Raw genomic sequence first — 22,827 nt, forward strand, 5'->3', positions numbered from 1 at the left:
TGAACTACTGTTTGAGGGCCAAATCTTAGTTCTTCGTTTTATTATTCATTCTATTGTTCTATTTTTTGCTGTTTTGTTTTCTGAGTTCTGTTCTTCTAACCTGATGTCTCCTTTCTGTCTCTTTCGATGTCTTCCTTCTAGATAACTTTACTTTTTTCTTTACAGCTTATATAACCCAGCAAAATCTTTCAAGCAGTATAAAAATAACAATGTGGTTACATTCTACATTCTATTTTTTAAGTCAATGATTACAATGAATACAAGTTAAAAAACAAAAAAGAAAGAAACCATGTTTTCCATACCCCTTACAAGATAAACATTTTACATATTACAGGTGAAAAATGTGTTGTCCCAAGAACCCACATACATTCACACCCAAGCAACTTGTTATAGACTAACAGAGTGTAAGCAAGCAAGGTATTTTTCTCAGCCAGTTCTTTTGCTGACAGGCTGCATTTTGTAGTGACCAAGAAATAATCATTTATTGATTGATCAAAAAGTAATCATAAAAAAAATTTAAAAGAATCACAAATCTAAACTTTTATATATGACAAACAAACTTGTCAGCTCTGCTTTAAATACTCAGGGTGCACACCCACCCATCAACAGTTTTTATTATCAGCAAGCTGAAGGCAGAAATGTGTAGAAGGGAGTAGGTATCACCTTTGATCACCGATTCACCAATTCTAACAAGAAAGGTACCTAAGCCAGCAATAGCCAGGCTGTCATGTTCTCGTTTCTGGACCTCAACAAGTCCCTCACTCAACTATGTGCCTTTCTAAACTTACACTGTTCCCCAAGATTTTCTATCTCAAAGTCATTAATAAAACCATCTTATCCTAACCTTACTAACAATTCTACATGGCTAAATTCTAAAGGTGGTGGTAGAATCTATTAATCTACTCCAGCAGCAATCAGTGGTTTGCAAAAAGTCAATCACTATTATTTTAAGTACCAGTAACACTGGGCCGGGTGGTGGTGGCGCACGCCTTTGATCCCAGCACTCAATGAGGCAAGAGGCAGGCAGATCTCCGTGAGTTCAAGAACAGCCTGGTCTGTAAGAGTTAGTCCCAGGACAGGCTCCAAAGCCATACAGAGAAGCCCTGTCTCGAAAAACAAAAAACAAAACAAAACAAACACCACTAGCACTGCCCAGTGAGGGGCTAGAAACCCCGAGAGGTTTTATACAACCCACAGATTATGAGGGATATGGTGACCACGAAGGCAGCAATTAGAGCTATGCTCAGTAACAGCATGAGGGCCTCAGGACACCTAGTCCTCCGGGCTTTGCCAACCGCCCAGCCGTGTTCCATGAGTTCTAATGCTGCTTGCTGGTCCCCTTGCATAGCCCCTGACACTAGACATTGTGACACCTAACTCAGAGTAGCCTCTGAGCATGCTCTACACCTCTGAGTGGAGAATACAGACTTTAAAGGAACATTTTAAATTACAAATCTAGTTCCCAAGTCACATTTTAAGGGATGACTTCAAAGCAGCTAATCACCATTTTCCTTTCCAGTCCCTTTCCATACTTTCAACTGCTAATTTAGTGTACTCAATTTTATTCCTAGTTATTGATTTTAAATGTGATTCACCTAGACATTCAAGCACACTGTGAAGATCTTTCAAGAGTAAAAGGTATCTTCCTTTCCCCTGTAAAATCAATTTTATTTTGGAAAGCAAGGATTTGTTGACAGAAACACTTCCATGGTGATGGACTGCAACACCAAGGCTGCGGGCTTGCATCATCACTAAATAAATGTGGATGAGAGCTGAGGCTGATGATGAATGAGAAAGCTTCTGTTTAAACACATTTATCTTGGGAATCGGCAGAGACCCAACTGTATTACAAAACGCACCATGGTCTAACTGTTTTCAAAGTTATTTTTAAGTCAAGTGGGGATAGAACTCTAAAAGAACTGCATAGTTCACTGCAGTCCTCTCAAAGACAATGAAAAGAGCCACAAGGACTCCTGTTATAGTCATGAACCCAGAGAGAGCACCTGTGATATTTGAAGGGTATCAATCAACTAATCAAATTATGAACAGAAACTAGGAAGAATTCAAGAACAGTCTTCCCGATTTTGTTACATAAAGGCAGGCAGAAACCATATTTTTATAGCACCAGGGGAACAGACAGAGAGAACGGGCCAAGGGATTCTCTCATCATCCTGGGTTCCATGTGACTGCCTTAAGCGCTCCAGGGAAGGGTGTCCACTCTTAGCAGAGTGTAACTAGTAAGAGTTTGGAAGCTGTAGCTGGCTGTTAGCCCAACTAGTTTGTAAGGATTCTATTTTTTAGTTTTATGTGATCCATAGCAATTCTTTTCAATAGTATTAACAAGAGCCCTGTGTGCTCAACAGTTACCAAGTGCCAGTCATCATTTTATCATCTGTTGCAGATCTCAACTCTGAATAGGTGGTTAATCTCTACTAACTGCAAATTTGCAGAACCTTTAAGGATTCTCTCTCCTAGAAAGAGTATTAACGTTTTCAAATCCTTATAATACAAAGATTTTATGATATTTTTATTTATTGAAATAACTTTAAATTGAAAACATTTTATTTTCATACTAAGTAGAAATAAAGCGAGTCTTTGAGCACATTCAATGAAAGACAGAACTCTATTCGCTCCAGTTACATTATTTTGTTATTTCTACATTCTTGTGTCCTAAAAGATATCATTTTTTTTTTCTTGAAATGCCAAGAGAAAATATAACTTGGCAAAAAGCATGTGTGTGTGTGTGTGTGTGTGTGTGTGTGTGTGTGTCTGCGTCTATGTCTATGTCTATGTCTGTGTGTCTATGCTGTTGGCTACTGAACCCAGGGCCTCCTAAATTCAAGACAAGCCTTCTGCTACTGTAGAACTTCCCAACTCAAGCAAACAATCCATATGGGATTGTCCACATGTCAACACTAAGTTTCCCCAGCCTATCAAACCAGGGTCTCTAGAAAAAGTACATTCTAAGCAACATTCTAACAAATCCTCTGCCTGTTCTGCAGTCTGAAGTTAGAATTTCACAGCTATAGAAATGGTCTGTATTGCTACTGGCAAGTGTTCCCCCTACTCTTAGGACCATTTTACTCTTGTCCCAGGAAGTAAGACTCTATTTTGCCTTCTAGAGGCTGTAATGGAAAGCAGGATTTATTCTCCAGGTTTCCTTTTTATTCAAAAGGAAGTTCAATCAAAGCAACTATTTTATTACATAGGCATGTTCCCAGTTTCCTAACCAGCAAAGTATCGATTCTTGATTCTTTAAGTGAACTTGGGCAGAAGGATCTGACACCAACAAGCTTTGTTTCTTTCCCAAATCCCAGGTTCCGAATTTATCCTTACAGCACTTCTTGGGTCCAGAACACACATAAGAGTGCACTCTGAAGAAGCATACAAAGCACAACATTTACCTTAGGACCCGTGAAGCAAACACAAGACCGACTAATGCCTTGCTAATAAAGTTCCCCAAACTGAAAATTGTTAAACCGATCTTTATTTAAACACCAAGCCCTTTCCTTTCGAAGGGAGGGACCCTCTGAACGACTTTGAAGGAGGGAAGATTCCTTAGCCGAATGATTCTGTATGATTACCTTTGAAGAGTCATCTGAGATAAGCTGGGCATGGTGGTGCAGGCTGATGCTGTTTGTTTTTTGAGAAAGGGTTTCATGTCTAGTCTAAAACTCACTCTCTGTAGTAATAACTGAAAATGAGCTTGAACTGACTAATCTTCTTGCTTCCACTCTTACAGGGGTGGTTACAGACATATGCCACCATACCTAGCTTGCTTTATTTATTTTTTATAGGACAGCCATGTTGAAGTAAAAACACAAAGTATGAACAATGACTTTAAAGACCCACAAATCCATCTACATGCTCTGGATAGGGTTTACTAATAGAAAAGTTACTCATGTGACTCAGTAACATGCAATGTTTTAGCATGTGGTATCTTTTCCTCAAAGCATCACATGGGTAAAAGTAATCAATTTAATGATGACGACAAAAGAACCTGCCAGTCAACACTGGGTCTCATCCCTTGACAACTTAGGCTAAGTCTCATCCCTTGACAACTTAGTGAGGAAACAAAGAAGGAATGAGTGTCAGGAAACATTCAGAAGTGGAACACTAGACTCTCCTACCAATAAAATGGAGATGGAGGCCCGCACTGGAATAACAGGCTTCACAGAGTATTAGATAGGCAGAACAACTAGGAGGAGGGTACCATAGACGCAGTCAAATGGAAGACCAAATTCCAGGCCCTGCCTTTTTCATTAGCTGTAAGGGCCTCGGACAAGTCATTTAATTGTTGTGAAAACAGAGATTTAAGCTCCAAGATCATGTGTGACTTTACCTGACAACTTTATATTCCTTCAGAAAAGAGACTTCTTTCACTGGCACATGCCAAAACTAGTAGATGGCTTCTTATCACCTGTGTTCCTTCTCTAAGAGTCTATGAATTTCTTCAAACTTTCGTCATATAAGCCCTAACCCCACCAAATGAAGGAGTATACAACCTAAGTATTAATGACAGGGTGGGTCCGATAACTCTCTGTTGAGAACAGTGGCAGGGGGTGTTCTTTGCCATCACAGGATGTTTAGGACCCTCCGGCTTTGGCTTTTATTCGTTACATGCCTCATAGCATCCCTCCAGATGCAGCGAGAAGTATTTCCAGATATAACTGGCCCCTCCTTGAAAGCCATTCCATGAGAGAGATAAACAACTCTATAAGCCAGTTCTGCCGTAGCAACAGATGCAAAGAAGGAACTATGTAAGCATTAAGCACTGCGGATTGTGGAGGGCTGGGGCTTGAGGGTTAGATTGGAGGCAGGTGAGATGAGAACAGGGACCAAATGGTGAGATGGCCTGGGATGCAAGAGAATGTTTGTAGCAGATGTCCACATGCAGAGAAATGGAGCATGCAGGGGAGGAGACATCCGCTGTTCAAGAACAAGTACTGCAAGCTGACAAGCTGGGGCGAGGCAGGGTTCCGTAAGGGAGCAGACCGGTCACCGTAAAGAACTTTGAATGCAGTGCCAGGAAGTGCTCTGTGTCCCCATAGAAGGCTGCTGGTTCCTAAAGTCACGTAATGGAGTAGGGTAAGGGGGTGAGAGGAAATGAATCCTTTACACGATATTTCATTTTATAATAACCCTTAAAAGTGGGGGTACTCTGTCAATTTTAGAGATAAATTAAAATAGACTTTCTAGGTTTTTCTACTAGTATGTGACAAAAATGACCTGTTGAGGACAGACCTCTCTCATTGTCCCATTCTCTTTTCATGGCAACACACGAGAAGCTAGTTCAATACAAGCTACAGTTATACTGCAGTATAAACTGCACTCTGCTACCTTCCGTGCTAAGACAAGATGCCTGACTCACATTACCTGGGTTCCACCTCAGCTATATGCCCCTTCACCCAAACACGCTCAGAATGGTGCTCAGAATGACCTTAAACACAGCAAGGGCTCACCTGCCCCGGTTCTATATGGATAACACTCACAGTTCTCATCAACAAAAACAGAAACTACCCTGAGAGGCTTGGCCCAAAGCTCTCTTCTTATAAAAACAGTCTATGATCACTACAGCCAATTTTCCCTCTGACATTTCCTGAATCCTAAAGCTACTGTTAGGCCAAAAGAATACTAAGTGTGAAAGGCCAACATGCACACAAATGGCAGGTATGGGAAGGACTGCATTTCCTATGAGGTTAAGAAAGACCCAAATAACCTCTCATGCTCTTGCTCTCAAGAGATGGTCCTCAGAGAATACCAGGGCTGTAGTCAGTGTCCACTCTACCCTAAAGCATGATTCTGCATGCAAAACCCACAAACGGCAACTATGAAGAGTGAGCTTTGGAGAGGCCATCAATGTGTGTGCAGAATTAATATACTCATCAACTTATTACATGATAATTATACAATTAACATATAATTAAATTAGACAAGCTTCAAAGATGGCAAGCAAAAAAGCATCCTAGACACGATCCATAGGAGATGCATTATAACAAGGAACTTTGGAATGTAGAAGTTTAAGTCTCAACAGTCCAGTAATGCCTTCCTTTGGAAATGGCCATCAAAGGTTCAAGGTCTAGTCCCTAAAGACAAGCATCATTAACACAGTTCACACTAAATGAGGATCCTGCTTTTGCAAAAGTCTATAAGTTTTCTTTAGTCACTATGCCCTAAATAGGAAATCACTTTTCAGGCAATATCATATCTTACACAGGAAAAACTGATGCTCCCATTAAAAAAAATAAAAATACTGTCCACTTTCCCAGCTCAGGGGAAATGATGGAGTTCAATTTGATCAGTGTTAAATGCTGTTTCTAATTTGGGGTTATAATAACTAAGCCAAAGAGGTATCTCCTATAAAAACTGCAACTTTAAGTCAAGGTCTTCAAATGGCCTGACATGCTTTCCCTCACAACAACTAAAAGCACATAAAGCTCCTTCTCCAGATAACCACCCTCCAAACAACTCAAAATAATTCCTCAAGAAGTCCTTCCTATTGGTGGGTTTGCTTCCTCCCCTTTTAAAAAGGGGGAAGAGGAGAAAAGAACAGGCTACTTCCTTTTCTGTTTTGTCATTTGATGATGTTTTGTCCAGATAGATTGTATCAGACACAAACAAACAAAAGAGTGAATTTAATTCAAAGAGAAGTTAACTAAAAAATGTTAACAGATCCAGGACAGGAATCTCATTTAGAAAGGGAGGAAGTCATGTGCATTCATGCCAAGGCCATCTCTCGGAGCAACATTCATACGCAGCCCATTCATTTCATATAAAACTCTGATAATAATAGTAATAAAAATTCACTACAGGAAACTTGGAAATTTTGACTGCTTCTGCGATGCTGATTTTAGCTTCAAAGAAAGCAATGAGAACAGTAGGGAAAATAATGGAATAATGGACATTTACTAGTTCTCTCTTTCTCTTCCTCCCTCCCTCCCTGTCTTAATCTCTGTCTTAATCTATCAACTATGGCCACATTCTAAATGACTGCCAATGAGGAAGGAAATCTGCATGGCGGGGGACATCCTGTCCTTACTGCATACTTTAGTGCCAAGAAGTGGTACATCTCCCCAGAGTGCAAGTTTATGCAATCTGTCTGCTTGGTCCAGACACAATGCCTAAGGTGGCCAGAAAGGTCACTGGCAGAGAAGGCAGGATGTCCTTTTCCGCAGGCCAATCAGTGAGTAGATAATGGTTCAATTGCTGCACATTATTCATGTATTGGGAAGAAATGATTTCTTTTTAAAGGTTCTTTCAGTATTAGTTAACTATCAATGAAGTTTCGTAGGTGTGTAGAAAAGAATCAGGCACAAGAAGGGCCTCTCAAAAATCCATTTCTAATACTAACAAAGGGTTGCAGAAGTAGTGTGGCAAGAAATTACATATTCTGCCTAGACATTTGAATGATGACTATTTCTCTACCAGGGTTCTCTATTAACACTTCCAAAATCTCAATGCTACCAGTTACACACACACACACACACATACACACACACACCACGTCCCACTTCCACTGCGTCCGTAAGGGGTTTTTGTCCTGCTTCTTCCTCATCACCCAGGTTTGATACCTAGAAACCAATGTTCCCTAAAGCTATTTTTCCATTATTCTTTCTCTGCCCACCATACTTCCGACCTGTGCTACTATTCCCTTAATCCAGATCTCAGCACAGATAGTACTTTAGCACAGTTACACTATATATAATCATCACCTTTCTTAATCAACTTTCACCCCAAATACCATTCAGACCATTGCAATCCCCTAGCCTTTCATTAAGTAACAGCACTTACATCAGCGCCCAGATAATGGCTGTTCCAATCTCCTACCAGGGCTTGCCTTCTTGTGCACTTCCCCTGACACTGACCACACCCTTCACTCTCAGCATAATGGTGGTAACTCTCCTCCTACATACAGTCTGGCCTTTTTAAACTGCACTAAAGACTGGATTGTTGTTCTCCCTTTGCTCTTCACACTGTCTTTCTACTTTCTCCTCAAGGGTTCTCCTCTGGTAAACCTCCCACTACTTTCCAATCTGTTGTGGGTTTCCAGAAACTCTTCTAAAACACAGTAGCTTCAGCACAGCATTCATTTCTGCCCTGTCGTAGGTTACCTCTCCTAAGAATCGGCAGTTCTATTTTCAAGCACATCCATGTTTCTCACAACAGTCACTGCCCACTCAGTTCAAATCACCTACGACTCCCCAGGTTTCCAGTCTCAATAAACCCAACAAAAGAAGAAGTTGGTGAGGAAACACCCCTTTAATGCCAGCACTTGGGAGGCAGAGGCAAGCGGATCTCTGTGAGTTTGAAAACATCCCCATCTGCATATTAAGTTCCAGGCCAACCGGGGCTTACACAGTGAGATTCCATCTCAAAAACAAAACTAAAACTAAAAGGAAAAAAAAAAAAAAAAAAAAAAAAAAAAAACCCAAAAGCAAATGAATAACAAGATAAACAATGAAGACAGTTTAAGGTTAGTGTATTTTATTTTACCATCATTCTTAAATGTAATGCTGTGTTTGGAACACAATGTGAGCATCTGGGTGAGGAAAAGTTTGGAAACTATATTTTAATGGAATTGCCACAAAAAAGAGACTGCGAGGGACTAGGTGCAAGCTAAGCCCACTTTACATTAGAGAACAAAGGTACCGGCTGACCCCTCACTCAGAAACTGGGCAACTCTGTAATGTAAATTATAGTACTGGGACAGATGTGAAGGTACAAGCAAATGTTCTTCCACAGGAGGTTAAAGGGAATGCGATAATGAAGCTATAAGATCTCCCTAAGAAGGGCCCCTTGCCATATAAACTAAAATTGCAAGGGGTAAAGTTTCATTAAATAATGGAAAGTTCTAAGAAACTCAGGAGATAAGAACCAAAGCGGCATATGAAAATTTTGGGCTATCTGCCAGATTTATTATCGGTTATCCACCGCCCCACCCCCACCCACAAAGTAGTGGTGATTTGCCAAACACTATAAAAGACAAAAGAAATGGAAGTAGTCATATTTCCTGGGCACTTTTTCCCGGCTCAGCATTTCCTCTTCCATCACATCTATCATGATCACTTATGCACTCTCTTAATAAACACTAACATTAAGAGGAACTCAAAACGAAGCAACAACAAAACCCTGTCATCTTGAAAACACACAGCCTTGACCATGCACAGCACAGCTGGGTCCCCAGGGGAGGCCGGGAGGCACTGAGTTCACCCCCACTTCTCAAGGACAAGTCAGGGCTGACATCTTCAGAAATGGTCTCAGTATCTATGGCTAAGGGCATGATGAAGTGCCTCTCAGTTCTGGAACTAAGCCAGCTACGGAAAAAAAACACTGCCTTCTCACACAATGTGTTGCCAATACATCGCCAAAAAGTTCAAAGCACTTAAGCACTAATTTCCTTGTGAGAAAAAAAAAAAAAAAACATCCCGACTCCAGCTGTCTACCCAGGATGTGCTAGCTGCCTCATCGTCTGGGGCTCGGTATGTCTTCTTGGAGCTCGGTATGTCTGCTGAGGCTTGTTTTCTGTGATGACAGCAAACACGATGCATAGGGAAAGCTGCTAGACGTAGACTGACAAACTGAAAACATGGCACGCTCCTGCACCCCTTCTGTCGCTAAGATTCATCACCATCTCAGTGACCTGTGGCAGACAGGGAGTCCTAGAGGTTACTGGGTTTCTTTTTAAGGAGCAATGGACAAAACAAGCCAATACTCTGAGAATTCAATGAATTTACCTCACAAATATACTTCTTTTCTTTCTATTGCTTCTTAGACAGAGTTTTGGTTCAGTGAACCCACCATCCTTCAGACTTGCTATCCATTCCAAATAGCACCCTTCATGCTGAGCTAAAGATTAAATAAATTTAAAAAATCTTTTTCTCCTATGAATGAACTTTCCAACTTGCTTAATCCACTCCCAGACATCTGCTTTCTGATGAAACCCAGGAGCTTTAGATTAGAACAGTCACTGTGTGGTCTTAGAAGAGCCACAAGGCATGAATCTCCCTTGCAATATACACTCCAAATTTGGAAAGAAACTTTCTTGGAGGCATTTGACATAACATTCTATAAAAATGATCCAAGGGATGACACATTTTACAGCTCCATACTTCATTTACAGAAACAAGTCCAAGTATGAAATTCATACAAAACAAACAAACAAACAAAAACAAAAAACAAACCAACCCAAACAACATTATTCCCTTATGCTTTGCCCCAACACACAATTGGGGCAAAGACATTTGGGGTAGTCCTAATGAAATAACTAGTCTTTGCTGCCATCTAGAGGTAAAAACTGTGTAGTGCAATCAGCAAATAAAGTCCAACTTTTGTACCTACTTTGAGTTATCACCAGCCCAAGCCAATCTTCTTCACCAATACATATCACTATTGTTTACAAGCTCCACCACTATCGTGCTGGATGTTAGGTGGGTATTTTATACAGAGACCTGTGGCGCTTATGAAACATATACCTGTCCTAACCCGACTCCCAGACAATCCTTCAGCTCTGACATAGCACCTGGGATCTGGGCATGCCATTTTACTTGAATTACAAACATCCTGCCAGGTGACCACTGGGCCAAGATGCTCTAGATTCTCATAGTGCTAAAGTTTCCCTCCTGTGTCAGGGCAGAGTCCACAGTGAAAGAAAATGTTTACATCTAAAAGAGCTTTAGCCTCAGCGGTGGTTCTCTAAGTGTGGTAGGCTAAGCACTAGCAACAAATCACCCTTGAGAAATTATTAAAGGTATGGGTTCCTACACATCCATACAACAGTTTAAATAGGCCCTCACCAAGGACCTTCGACACTAAGCCGGAAAACTAACTCTTGACAAAGTTAAGGGTGTCACAAACCTATTCTGGAAAGGCCGAAAGGATTTCAATTGCAGCTTTTGTTGTGCATGGTTAGATGATGCAGATGATATTCACAGAAATGTCCTCATCACCGAGAATCTTCTTTCCATCTTAACAATTCAGTGTAGCACCTTTTAATTGCATGATTTTAGAAAATGCTGAGACTAACAAAGAGCACTTATAATACCACTAACCTCAGCAGACCATTAATAGCAGATGCATTTTCATCCACAGGTTGGGCATCCCTAATCTGAAATTGAACATGTTATAAATCTAACGTTTTAGTGCCACTACAATGTCCTAAGTAGACAAGTCCACACCTGACCTCACATGACATGTAATGGTTAATGCACTTACACTAAAAACTGTGTATAAAATTATAGTCATTCTATTTGTGTAACATACATCTGAAACATAAATAGCTCCTGTGTATAGATGTGGATCTCAATGTGCATATGCAAATACATTCCCAAAATTAGGATATTCAAAGGACTTCTGCGCCCCAGGGTTTCAGAAGGGACAGCCGGTCTGCAGTTCGTTCTCTTTACATCTAAATATTTAAGGTGTGCATGTTCTAAACCCAGTTTCCTAACATTTCTGTGGACGCATTTCCTTGTAACTTCCGTAGATGTAATTCCCTGTAACTTCTGTGGACGCATTTCCCTGTAACTTCTGTGGATGCATTTCCCTGTAACTTCTGTGGATGCATTTCCCTGAACTTCAAAAGCATCGCCATGCAGTGACGGCACAGTGTTTATATAATTATACACTAACTCATTTGCCACATCCTCATTATTAAGAATTGTTTTCTATGTCCACTTTTTTCATTCTAATTAATGCTAAAGCAACCACCTTTACCTTTCTCTTACTATTTCCTAGAAAGGGTCTCTAACAAAAAAAAAAAAAAAAAAGACTAAGTTTTACAATGCTTGGTACTCAGTGTCAAGCTGTTCCCTACCTCATTTGGACATTGATGATGATGATTATGATGATTAAAGACAAACGACAAACACCTGCTTATGTGAGAGGCAAGAATGTAGACACAGCATGTCAGTCTAGATGAGACCATGCAGCCAAGATGAAAGGTAGGACACTTGAGAATGGGATTATCACCACCTCACCTGCTAGGTTTAGGACTAACAATAGAAAGTCCCTAAGAATATTAACCTACATCAGGAAACTTGACTGCATGTACAAAAAGGAGGTACTTCTGATAATGGTCTCTCCTTTACTGAAGGAAGCCAACTCTGTATAGGATTTATATTTGAAAACTCTACTTATGCACTCTGTGTTTAAGTAAGTGACTGTGACTACCAAATACTTCTAAACTAAACTCTAACTCATTCCAATATGCTTTCAAGTAAAATATTCAATGATTTGGGAGTTTAAAAGCTCAGTAAATAAACTCAGATGGGTCTCAGCAATCTATTTAATTCTCTGCTAACATACTCCTTCACCCTAGCTCACTCGAGCTGTGTATATAATTCCTTTCACATTCCTCGTCGTAGGCAACCAATAAGCAAACAGTAGACAATTCTGCCTCTGAAATGTATACCACCTCCACCTCAAGCCACTCTCTTCTCACACATGCCCCTATGATGAATGAGTGTAGCACATGTCCCTATGATGAATAGTATAGCTTCCCCCACGTGGCAGCAATCTACATTCTCATCCACCTCTCAGACACAACCCAATTTGAAGCACTCCACTTCTCCACTGTGTTTGATGTTTTCCTTAATCAAGACCATTAACAACAGCATTCTTTCATCTTATAACCAACAGCAGTTTCCTTGAGGGCCCAGTCAAACACTAGACGCAGTGAAATTAAATCTTTCTCTGAATCTCACAGCTCTCCGGCAATGGCTTGGGACACCCCTCGTTTATTTCCCACAGCACTGATTAGCAAGAAGCACTGAGCTTGACCACTATCTATCATGGAAGCACATGTACAGAAGGAGTGTGCAGAAATGTTTTCCTAACATCGTTTCCCCTCAAATTAACCTACATTTGATAGATTCCCAGAACCTAGGGCTTTCGAAGTCAAACCCTCCAAATTAAGTACATGCCTTGAAAACCGACCATTTGCTTCCAATCGTCTAACAACTGCCTTTTTGTCTTTGTTGTTGTTGCTGTTGTCTGATTTAAGATCAAAGGAGTATGCAAGCCAAGAATTCCAACAAGGATCCCTAAACCCAAATCTACAAGCATCACTAGACTTCCTAGCAAAACAGCCCTGGGGCCTACGGAGAAGCTCAGTCATCAAAAGGGCTGTGAGAAATTACACATCATAACAACTGTTACCTCTAACACATTCCTCCACATAGAAGGGAAAAGGTAAGTCATACCTATGTACTGTCTAGGAAGATTCATCTCCAGAAAAACCTGGGAAGCTATAATCACTGGAGGCCACAGAGGAATGAATGGCCATCTCTCCAGGAGATGGTGAAGCAGCAAACTGACCTATTGCTCACGGGTGGATGGACCTGGGAAAGGGCATGCTCAAAGAGGCAGCACATGTGCAGCCTCCAACTCTCACAATATGATCACAACTGCAAAGCACTCAGTTCCTCGTGTCATCTGTAAGCTAACTCACAGCTGGACTGCAGCCGCAGCTCCGGTCAAGACTGGATTCACGATGACAGTTCAAGAGCTGTTTGTGAACAAAGAAGTGCTCTTTTATTCTACAGAACTTGATCACATAATCACATGGGCTATGACAATGGACTAGCAAGAATTCCTAACTTATTCACGCAAGTAGGAAGATTTCCTCCAAAATGGCGTAATTAAGATCAAACTCTAAGGGCTAAAAAAAAAAATCAACATTTTTATGATTATGAGAAAGAGAAGTAGTAATCCTTCGCTATAAGGAGAGAGAAACATCAAAATTAGTATTAGCTGATTACATCCTTGGTGTGGCCTGCCAACAATCATTGATGTGTGTGTGCGTACTGATTGCTAGCATTCAGCCTATTCTCCCATATTTTTATCAGATTTCCTCTCCTAAACATGAAGTTATAGAATGATATTGCATTGCGTGTAAGGTAAGTCTTTAGATTGGCACTGAAGCTTTCTAAAGTAATCAGAGCATAGGAGAATCAGTGGTCACTACTACTGAGATGAGAGGGAAATGCAAATCACTGTTTTGGGTACTCAAAAAAAAAAGAGCAATAATTTATCATTTCATAGGACATCTTTATTCACACCCCTTCCCTCAATGTTACACACTCACAGCCATCCACCCACCCAACAGATTCAACAAGCGCTTTGGACCAGGAGGATGGCAATGTCAGTCATCCACAGGTTACATACAGTACCCTAGCAGTAACACAGTCACTGTTTTTAATCTCATTCAAGGTTGTGTCACTGAGAAAGGAGTGGTTATAATTCAGTATGCACACTGGCACAATGACATTTTTAAGATGAGGCATTTTTGACTAAACAGCTTTAACAACTTCACTAGGCCTCAGAGGTTGGGGGTATCAATGATGTCTATGCCCCATCACCCATCACCCGACACTGGAGGCATGGGCCTGGACGAAATCCTCCTGGCTGAGGACTACACTTCATCTGGCTTTCTACATGAGCCCGAAGCAGAAGGAAAGGAACTGCCATTCCCCATACTCATATGGCTAATCTATTTCAATGATACACTGATGCCACTGTAACAGCCCGGGGGCCACTGAATGAAGAGAGGGACGGGAGAGGGGGGCGGGGGTGGGCATAGGAGCAGGAAGAGGGGGAAGTTGGGCAGCACTGAGTTATGCAAGCTAAAGGGGAATGGTGTACAGCATCAAGCAAGAGGCAGAGGAAGACAGTGGGGAGGACAAACGAGACTGAAACAAAAGTGGAAGGTAAAGGAAAGCCGTACGTGGGTAGAGTGGGTAGAAGTGAGACTGTGAATGAAGGGGAGGGAGCTCTGACGCCAAAAGCAAGACACATTCTCAGGGTGCACAGCAGCATACCTGAGATTCAAAGACCTAAAAAGTAATGTTAATGATGGACTAACCTGGAAACCAATATCTGTTCCTTGGAATTTGCTAGCTTCCTCTCACAAGGCCAGGAATTTAACACATCAGTAAATTCAGGATGAGGAATGAGCTAGAGAAAGGCCATTGAATCAAGACATAGGTGAGAAATTCGGCTTGTGAAGTATAGTAGGGATGGGAAAATCAGTTATTATGCTAATGGAGAGAATAGAATATTGGACTCCTTAGAGTGAAAGTCAAATTATGTCAAAGGGAAGCATAAAACAAGCTGTGCACATGCCTATAATCCTACCATTCTGGAGCAGAGCAGGAGGCAGAAGAAAAAGGAGCATATGTGTGAGGCCAGTCTGGGGAAAAAAGGGGGGGGGGTGCTAAGGCTACAGCTCTGGTAGAGAGAACACTTGCCTAGCATTCACAAGGCCACAGGTTCAATTCCCAGCAACACACATACACACACACACACACACACACACACACACACACACACACACACAAAGTAGGGAGCAAGCAGTTAAGCACAATCGTTACTCTTCGGGAGGATTCCCATCACCCACATGGTAGCTGACAACCATCTGTAACTGGCCTCCTTGGGCACTGTACATATGGTAAACAAACATACATGTAGGCAACACACACACATAAGAATAAAGTAATATTGAAATTTTTAATAGGAAAAATAACATATCCTATCAATAGTCTCAGAAAAACAAAGTGCCCAGGAAAGTTTTACCTTGAAAAGGAACACAAATTTTTTGTGTAATTGAAGGTTTTAAACTTGTTTTCTCCCACGCTGGGACTCTCTCAAGTTGATGTCAAGATGGCATAAATTCATGAGCAAGGCAAAAATAGGACAAGATATTGCTCAAAGTACTAAATGAAAGAAATCTAAGATATTTATGGACATGTCTATGACTTCTACCAGTAATTCATCTTCAAATAGTAATCAAGTTCTCTCATTAAGACAAAAGTATCACATAATGTTCCATTTTAACCAAAGAATTAGCAATTACAACACAGGCTTACTCCAAGCAATAGCTAAGGCATAACATGCAATGCAACTAAGAACTGAGTATGACTTGGATTTCAACAACATAGTGTTTGACATATAAAGCAAGTGAAACAAAGGATCCTCCCACAGCAGCATAGCCCTGACAAAGAAATGTGGACATTACGAAGAGAAGAAAATGAAAAGTAAATGAGATGCTATCCTACATGGAAGTAGGAAGGAGCTCACTGGGAATAACAGGAATGAATGAATATACATACATACATATATATATATATATATATATATATTCATATATATATATATATAAAAATCAGGAATGAAATGGAGTGAAAGAAGGTGGAAATGGACAAAACATACCATACATGTATGTAAAATTGTCAGAATGTTTTAAATCTCAAAAGGGAACTGTCCTAAAATTCTAGAGTAACTGTGATTAAATTATAAGAAATAGATAAAAATCCATGTGAGTGAAAATAATGAGACTCCTAAAAACTGGTAGTTTTATGTTAAGAGTTCTACTTGCCCTTGTTGATTCAGCTTTAGGGGTCTATGGATTACTGTTCTAACTTTCTGAAATCATGTTAGGTAGTTTTAATCAGAATATAAGTGGTCTAGTATCTAACAGAACAGTGAACTGAATACTAGGGTAACTCATAAAAACCAGTTTTCTTTGGGATATATTTCAAATTCCTTCCAGAGAAATATATAATCCCCTGAGTTTGGGATGGAAGCAGCATCTTCAGGCTGTGTAGGCTAAAATTCTATTGTCTTACCTCATTTGACAACCAGGCTAAGAATAATTGTGATAATTACAAATGTTGAGAGACATCAAAGCAAGACTATTTTATGACAAGAAAATTACATAAATCTCAAATTTCATTGTTTAGAAAGTTTTATTAGAACATAGTCACACTCATTTGTATGCATACTTATTGTCTACTTTTACACTAAAATATCAAAGCTGAGTATTTTAAAAATGATTGGATCTGTAAAACCTTAGTATTTATAGGCGTAGACGCTCACAAACAAATAAACATACAAAAAAAAAAAAAAAAAAAAAAAAAGGAAGTTTGCTAACCATTGGACTAGTATGAACTAGACTAGCAAGGAACCCAGGAGCAGAATATTTAACCACACTATCATCATCTAATTTCTAAAAGCAACACTTGCAGTTCAAGAACTCAATCTAGCATCCTATGAAAGCTGATGAAAATGAGAAAACAACATTTCAAGATGTTTGTGAGGTGTTTAGAAAATGTATAACATCCAAGTATTCAGTGACAGATCATTAGATCAAGAAGAGTTCAAAGGGCAGAGTATCACATGCTAGAATACCAGCAAAGGACAAGCTGAAGAAAAAAAAATGTCTAGTTCAAGGCAGAAGGATTTCTAATTCAAGGCCAACCTGGCTAGATAGTAAGAACCTTTCTCAAAACCAATTCAAAATGTCTAAGGGTTTGTAGTATAAAACAATGTTATTCATTACTATTAAACACAAGAGAGGAAATGAAAGGTCTTCCACATTTATGAGTATTTTTCATGAAACTCAAGGACACTTAGCAAAATTCTATCAGGAAATGTATGTATGATTTGGAGAAAGATATGTATAGCTGTACTTTCAAACTTTCACAAGCTGTTTGTTGTCAAGAATCATTTATTTTAATATCTGTAAGGATTGTGGGAATTCTATAGTCTCCTAGGTTGATTGTCCATCTAATAGTTTTCAAGTACAGAACATGACTGAAAAATGTAGCCTTTTTTTTCCCCTTTCCTTTCCCTTATGTTTAAAAAAATCATCCTGAATTTTGCTCTTAACCATTCTGTCATGTTATTTGTATATGTATATCCAGTAATGTAAACTGATGGCGTCCCCCCCACCAGTTCTGTGTCAAAAATAAGGCTGAGTCAATAAATAATCTTGAAAACGTCGTGCTCTGAAGTTGATTCTCTGAGTACTGTCCACATCTGCAGGAAATATCCCAAGCCTGAACTGTATGGCACAGACAATGTTTCACAATATCCACAATGCCCTATACATTAAATTACACCATCACAATTTCACTTTGAAAGAAAAGGGGTAAATAACCTTACATATTCATTTAGAGATCCTGTGTTCTCCCACCAAGTCATTCCAGAAATTTGGCATCAATAAAGCAGCATGATCTGAAGAATACTTAAAATGCTCATCTCGGCAATCACCACAAAAAGAATCACTGCATTCACTCTAGGTTACAGAAGCTGTCACCTGAATGAGTTACAGTCTACTTATGAAGCGGGAGTCTATTTATTGCCCCCTTTACAACACGATTTATAAAACTAAATCCAGGTGAACATGGTAGTGGACACTACTAGTCCTAGCATTCAGAAGGCCAAGTCAGGAGATTGCATATTTCAGACCAGCATAATAAAATCCTGGCTTAAAAAAATTATAAGATAAATCGAGTGACAGGTAATTGGGCACTATTGTAAGGCACAGGATTTTAGTAAGTCTTCCATGTAACTGAGCATCTTCAGAGACTAAGGTCTCCAGGCAAGATATGACTATAATATTCCCTAGTTTACTAATAAAGACTGAACGAATGCCTTTTAGGAACAAAGTTACTACTCTTAAGCCTCAAGGATAAGGCAAAGGATGAGGAAAAGCTATCTCTGCTCACACGGAGTTAACATCCAGTGCTGGGAGACAGTGATTTAACAAGGCAAGCAACAGTGTCAAAGCATCTGCCAATCAGAAGAGCACCCACAGCACTGCTCTAGGCTAACAGGAGCTGCTGCTAAAGGAGGTGAGTCTGAACTGAGATCCTACATAAGAGCTAGTTACTAAATCAGAGGGACAGCACAGCCCGGCTGCCACAAGGCCTGAGACAAGAGGAATGGAGAATGGAGCCTGTTGGGCAATAAAGGCAAGGCCAGTGTTGATGAGCCACTGTAAACAGTGGGGACTAGCAGCTCTGGAAATACCTAGCCATGGTCATGAGATATACTGTATGCTGAGAAAGCTTTTGAAGATACGGCTAAGTTTCTGATCTGATTTCTCTGGTAGCTGAGGGACAGATACTGATGCTGGGAGCTCTATTTTGAACTTACTACAGTGGTTAATACAAATTAGAACAACAGCATATTCGTCAATGGGGAAAAATGCAAAGAAAGACTCAGGGTTTTTCAACATCCTACCAAGCTTTTGTGAAACTGACAGGTTGTGGGAACTGAAATATGGAAGTATGGAGACAAGGCAGGTTTATATCACTTACATTTGATATTCATATTAAATAACATATACTTCAGAAGCCATCCTGCTGTCTGAGCCTTGTTGTGATATATTGTTTATGATCCAATAAAGCTTCCCTGGAAATCAGAATGCAAAGCTAGATACAGCAATAGAGGCCGGGCATTAGTGGCACACTAATCTTTAATCCCAGGACTCAGGAGATAGAGGCAGATGGATCTCTGTGAGTTCAAGGCCACCCAGTGATACATGGGAGTGAATCAGTCTAAAAGAGAAACAGAGCTCATGCCTTTAATCCCTCTAATCACAACACTAGAGAGGTATATAAGACAGGAGCAGGGTCTCAGAGCTGTCAGTCAGTCTCCAGCCACATTGAGGACAGGATCTCCCCAGCCCTGGTAGAAGTAAGAGCTCTCTGGTGACTTGGCTACTTTGCTTTTCTGGTCTTCAGCTTGAATCCCAATATCCATCTCTATGTTTTTTTAATATCCGTGCTACAGAGCTTTGAGCATAATACACGTGAGGATTACATCTCAATTACTGACAAAAAGATGTTTCAAGGGTAAACTGCTTGCTTTTAGTTCTGATAAACTCAGACTGAATCAACACAATTTGATAATAATGCACATGATGCATACAAATTTCGTACCTTTAAAAATCAATAATGGGTTGTTTGCTTAGAGATGAGATTCTTACCTTTGATCATAAAAATAATTATCATAAGAAATATAGATGCACAGACTGACTTCACATCATCTGAATAGGAAAGAGCTACCTCCCCCAAGAAGAGAATCCCAAGCTAAGCACTTAGCACTTCAGTGCTTGTTTTCCCATGCATAAAATAAGGAAAACAGTAACTGCTTCTTGGTAGACTTGAAACGGTTGATCAATGTGCTAGCATTCATAAAGCAATCATAACAATACATGACAAAACAGGTAGGCTGAGGCAGAATAGTTTAAGGCTAGCCTGGACTACATAAGGAAAGCTCATCTCAAAAAGAAAGAAAAAGGATTTAGCATATAGTAACAGCTCAACAAAGGAAAAACGGCATTACTCCCCACTGAGTCCCGATATTTCTGAACATTACCGTTTTCTTGTTACATGTATGGTTAGAGGCAGCATCAAAGACTCAAAATGAGCTGCTGAATCATTGGGAGGAAAAGAAAGAAAGAAAAAGAAAAAAACTCCTCTAAAGGTGTCAGACTGAGAGCTATAGATTACCAAGAGTAAGCTATTTATTCACTTTTACTTTATGTTTAGTTTCTCAGCACTGTAGTTTGGTGCCAGCTATTCTATATCTCTAGTCCAGTCTCAAATCTGGGATACAGACTCCCATCCTCCACTGGACTGACATTCTACTTGGCTTTTCCCCTGAAGTCACCAAATCCATGCTGTAACTTCCAGTTTCACACTAACAAATCTCCTCAACTCGTCAACTGCATCGGTGTCTATCATGCAATAATTCTGAGGTCAAAACAAACAGAAATCTAACTTTGATATTGTCCTCGAAACTACAGAAGCAGACCTTGGAACCTTGGAGGGTGACTTGGGACAGTAACAAAAACAGTAGTCACTGCATGCTCAGTCTTGTGGGACTTGAAATGTTCACAGCCACTCTGGGGGAGTTACTTCATATTACTTTCCTTGAAAATAAAATGCCTATGCGTTAGAACTGTGTTAACGTAAATGCTTTGGGAAGCAGTTTGGTTTCTGACACCAACTAGCTAAGAGAACTTGCTAATGGACATCTTTAGGTCACATTCCTAAACAGCAGAGTTCAAAAAAGAGGATCTTTAAGCCCCTTGTTGCTTCAAAATACATAACCTAAAGAACACATCACAATAATATTTTGGGAATATACTACAGGCGAAGCATTGTAATGAGCTGTACAACTTCAAATCCCCTTCATTTCCTCCCCATAACTTCCGAATAGACATTAGCATTGCTCTTCCTACAGACGAGGAAAAGCGGAGTGTGTCAGTGACAGCAGAGTCTGGGGTCTGAACCTAGCTCAGGACTTGCTGGTTGGTGACCACTACGCCCAACTGCCGCTTCGTACGTGGTTTCAAGGAAAAACTAAAGTAAGAGGGAAAAAGAAAAGTAAACGAGAGCTTGGGAGGGGACCGCTCCACACTGGCAGACGACGAGGGTGTCCTTCCCGTTTCACCCGGGCCAGGCTGTCCCACCCCTGTGCCCCGCGGCGCCCGGTGCTCCCTCAGCTCCGCGCCCCTCCTCCGGGCGGACCGCCGCGCCTGCCACACGCGCGCAGCGGGCTGGGGAGGGGACCGGGAAGGAGGCAGCGCGGGTACCTGGGCTGCTGGCGGCGGCCGGCTGGTTCTCCCACCACTCGTCTCCCAGGTCGTCTGCCATCTCCGTGCGACCGACGCGAGCTGACAACCAGGCGACACGGGCCGGCTCTGCCTCAGAGCCGGCGGCGACAGCGACACTGCCTGCACGCGGAGATGCCGCAGAACGCCGTCGCCCGCGCCCGCTGGAGATGACATCACGTGGACCACGCCCTCCAGCTGCGGGAGCCAGCGGCGTCGCCGTTTCCACACGGGTTCGGGTGCTCAAGACCGATCTAGAAACACAAAGTAAATGCCCCCGAATGGTAGAAACGGGCCAAGACACACAACCGAAAGTTGGTCATCTGTTTTGGTTATTTTTTTGAGAATATCTTTAAGGGTTTTGTTGTGGGTTGAGGCGGAAAAGGCTGTGTCGAAAGTGCAAGTGCGGATGCTAGGACGACTTCTCGCTGCTCAATTTCAAAGAACTTACGCCGCGGGAGAAGACATGAGCACGTGGTTGTGTTTTCACTTGGTTGTCAGGGTTCTGGCGGCTCCGCGCTTGTACAGTTCGCCCTGGAAGGGAAACCCTGAGAGTTTCTGGCGATGATAGGCAGAAATTAGTTGCGCATGTGCATGCTACTCCTTTGCACTTCCTAAGTTAACAAGGTAAATCGGTCAGGAAGGGCGCGACTTTAGATACTCTTAAAGTACTTAATCAGAGTTTGATGTACTTTTTCTAGGAGCAGGAGTGTATGTGTCCCACTAAATACTACGGCTCATGGAACAAGAACTGAACTTGGAGCCGGGCGTGGTGACACATGCCTTTAATCCCAGCACTCTGGATGGGGGCAGAGGCAGGCGGATCTCTGTAAGTTCAAGGCTAACCAGGTCTACATAGTAAATTCCAGGACTATTGGGCTATATAGAGAAACTCTCAAAAGGAAGAGAGGGACAGGGGAAAGAGAGGGAGGGATGGAGGAGGAGGAGGAGAGAACTTGACTCAGACTGTTGATAATCGGACTATATGCAATTTCCCTTTACTTTCTGCCTGACAACAGGTATCAAAGATCAGGAAAGGCACAGGCCAAATGCAACCATTCAGTTGTTTGTACCTGTGGTCTTAAGTGATTTTTATAGAAAGCATTGGAGGAAAATCTACACATCCATACTTCATAGTTACTATTTCCCTTTATAGAAAAAAAATTACAGACTATATAGAGTAATCAATCTAAAGTGTATCTTCCACTTATTAGTAAATTGATATCTGGGTTTATAAATCAGTCCACCCTAAAACCCAGGCCCAGTACCTAATAACCTCAGGGAAGCTACAGAGGAAGCAACTACTGGGACTTTACCTCCCTGTTTCTGTATAGCATTTGAATAAGTACCAGTGGAGTTCAGGTATGAAACATTGACTTCCCACTGATTTGAACTGGGCAACCTTCATAGAAGAGGAGACAATT

General features: G+C 41.0%; 1 protein-coding gene across 1 annotated transcript in view; it reads right to left on the bottom strand.

Annotated features, from left to right (window-relative positions):
- Nucleotides 1-21,472, bottom strand: part of Cmss1 (cms1 ribosomal small subunit homolog) — a 280,080-nt gene extending 258,608 nt beyond the window's left edge. Inside the window, exon 1 of the mRNA XM_051191707.1 lies at nt 21,386-21,472. Within this exon, the coding sequence (XP_051047664.1) occupies nt 21,386-21,446 (61 nt within the window). The 5' untranslated portion in view covers nt 21,447-21,472. The remainder of the gene's footprint in view (nt 1-21,385) is intronic.
- Nucleotides 21,473-22,827: the final 1,355 nt, after the last annotated feature.

This window comes from Phodopus roborovskii, unplaced genomic scaffold (genome assembly GCF_943737965.1).
Source record: "Phodopus roborovskii unplaced genomic scaffold, PHOROB, whole genome shotgun sequence".
Lineage (NCBI taxonomy): Eukaryota > Metazoa > Chordata > Mammalia > Rodentia > Cricetidae > Phodopus > Phodopus roborovskii.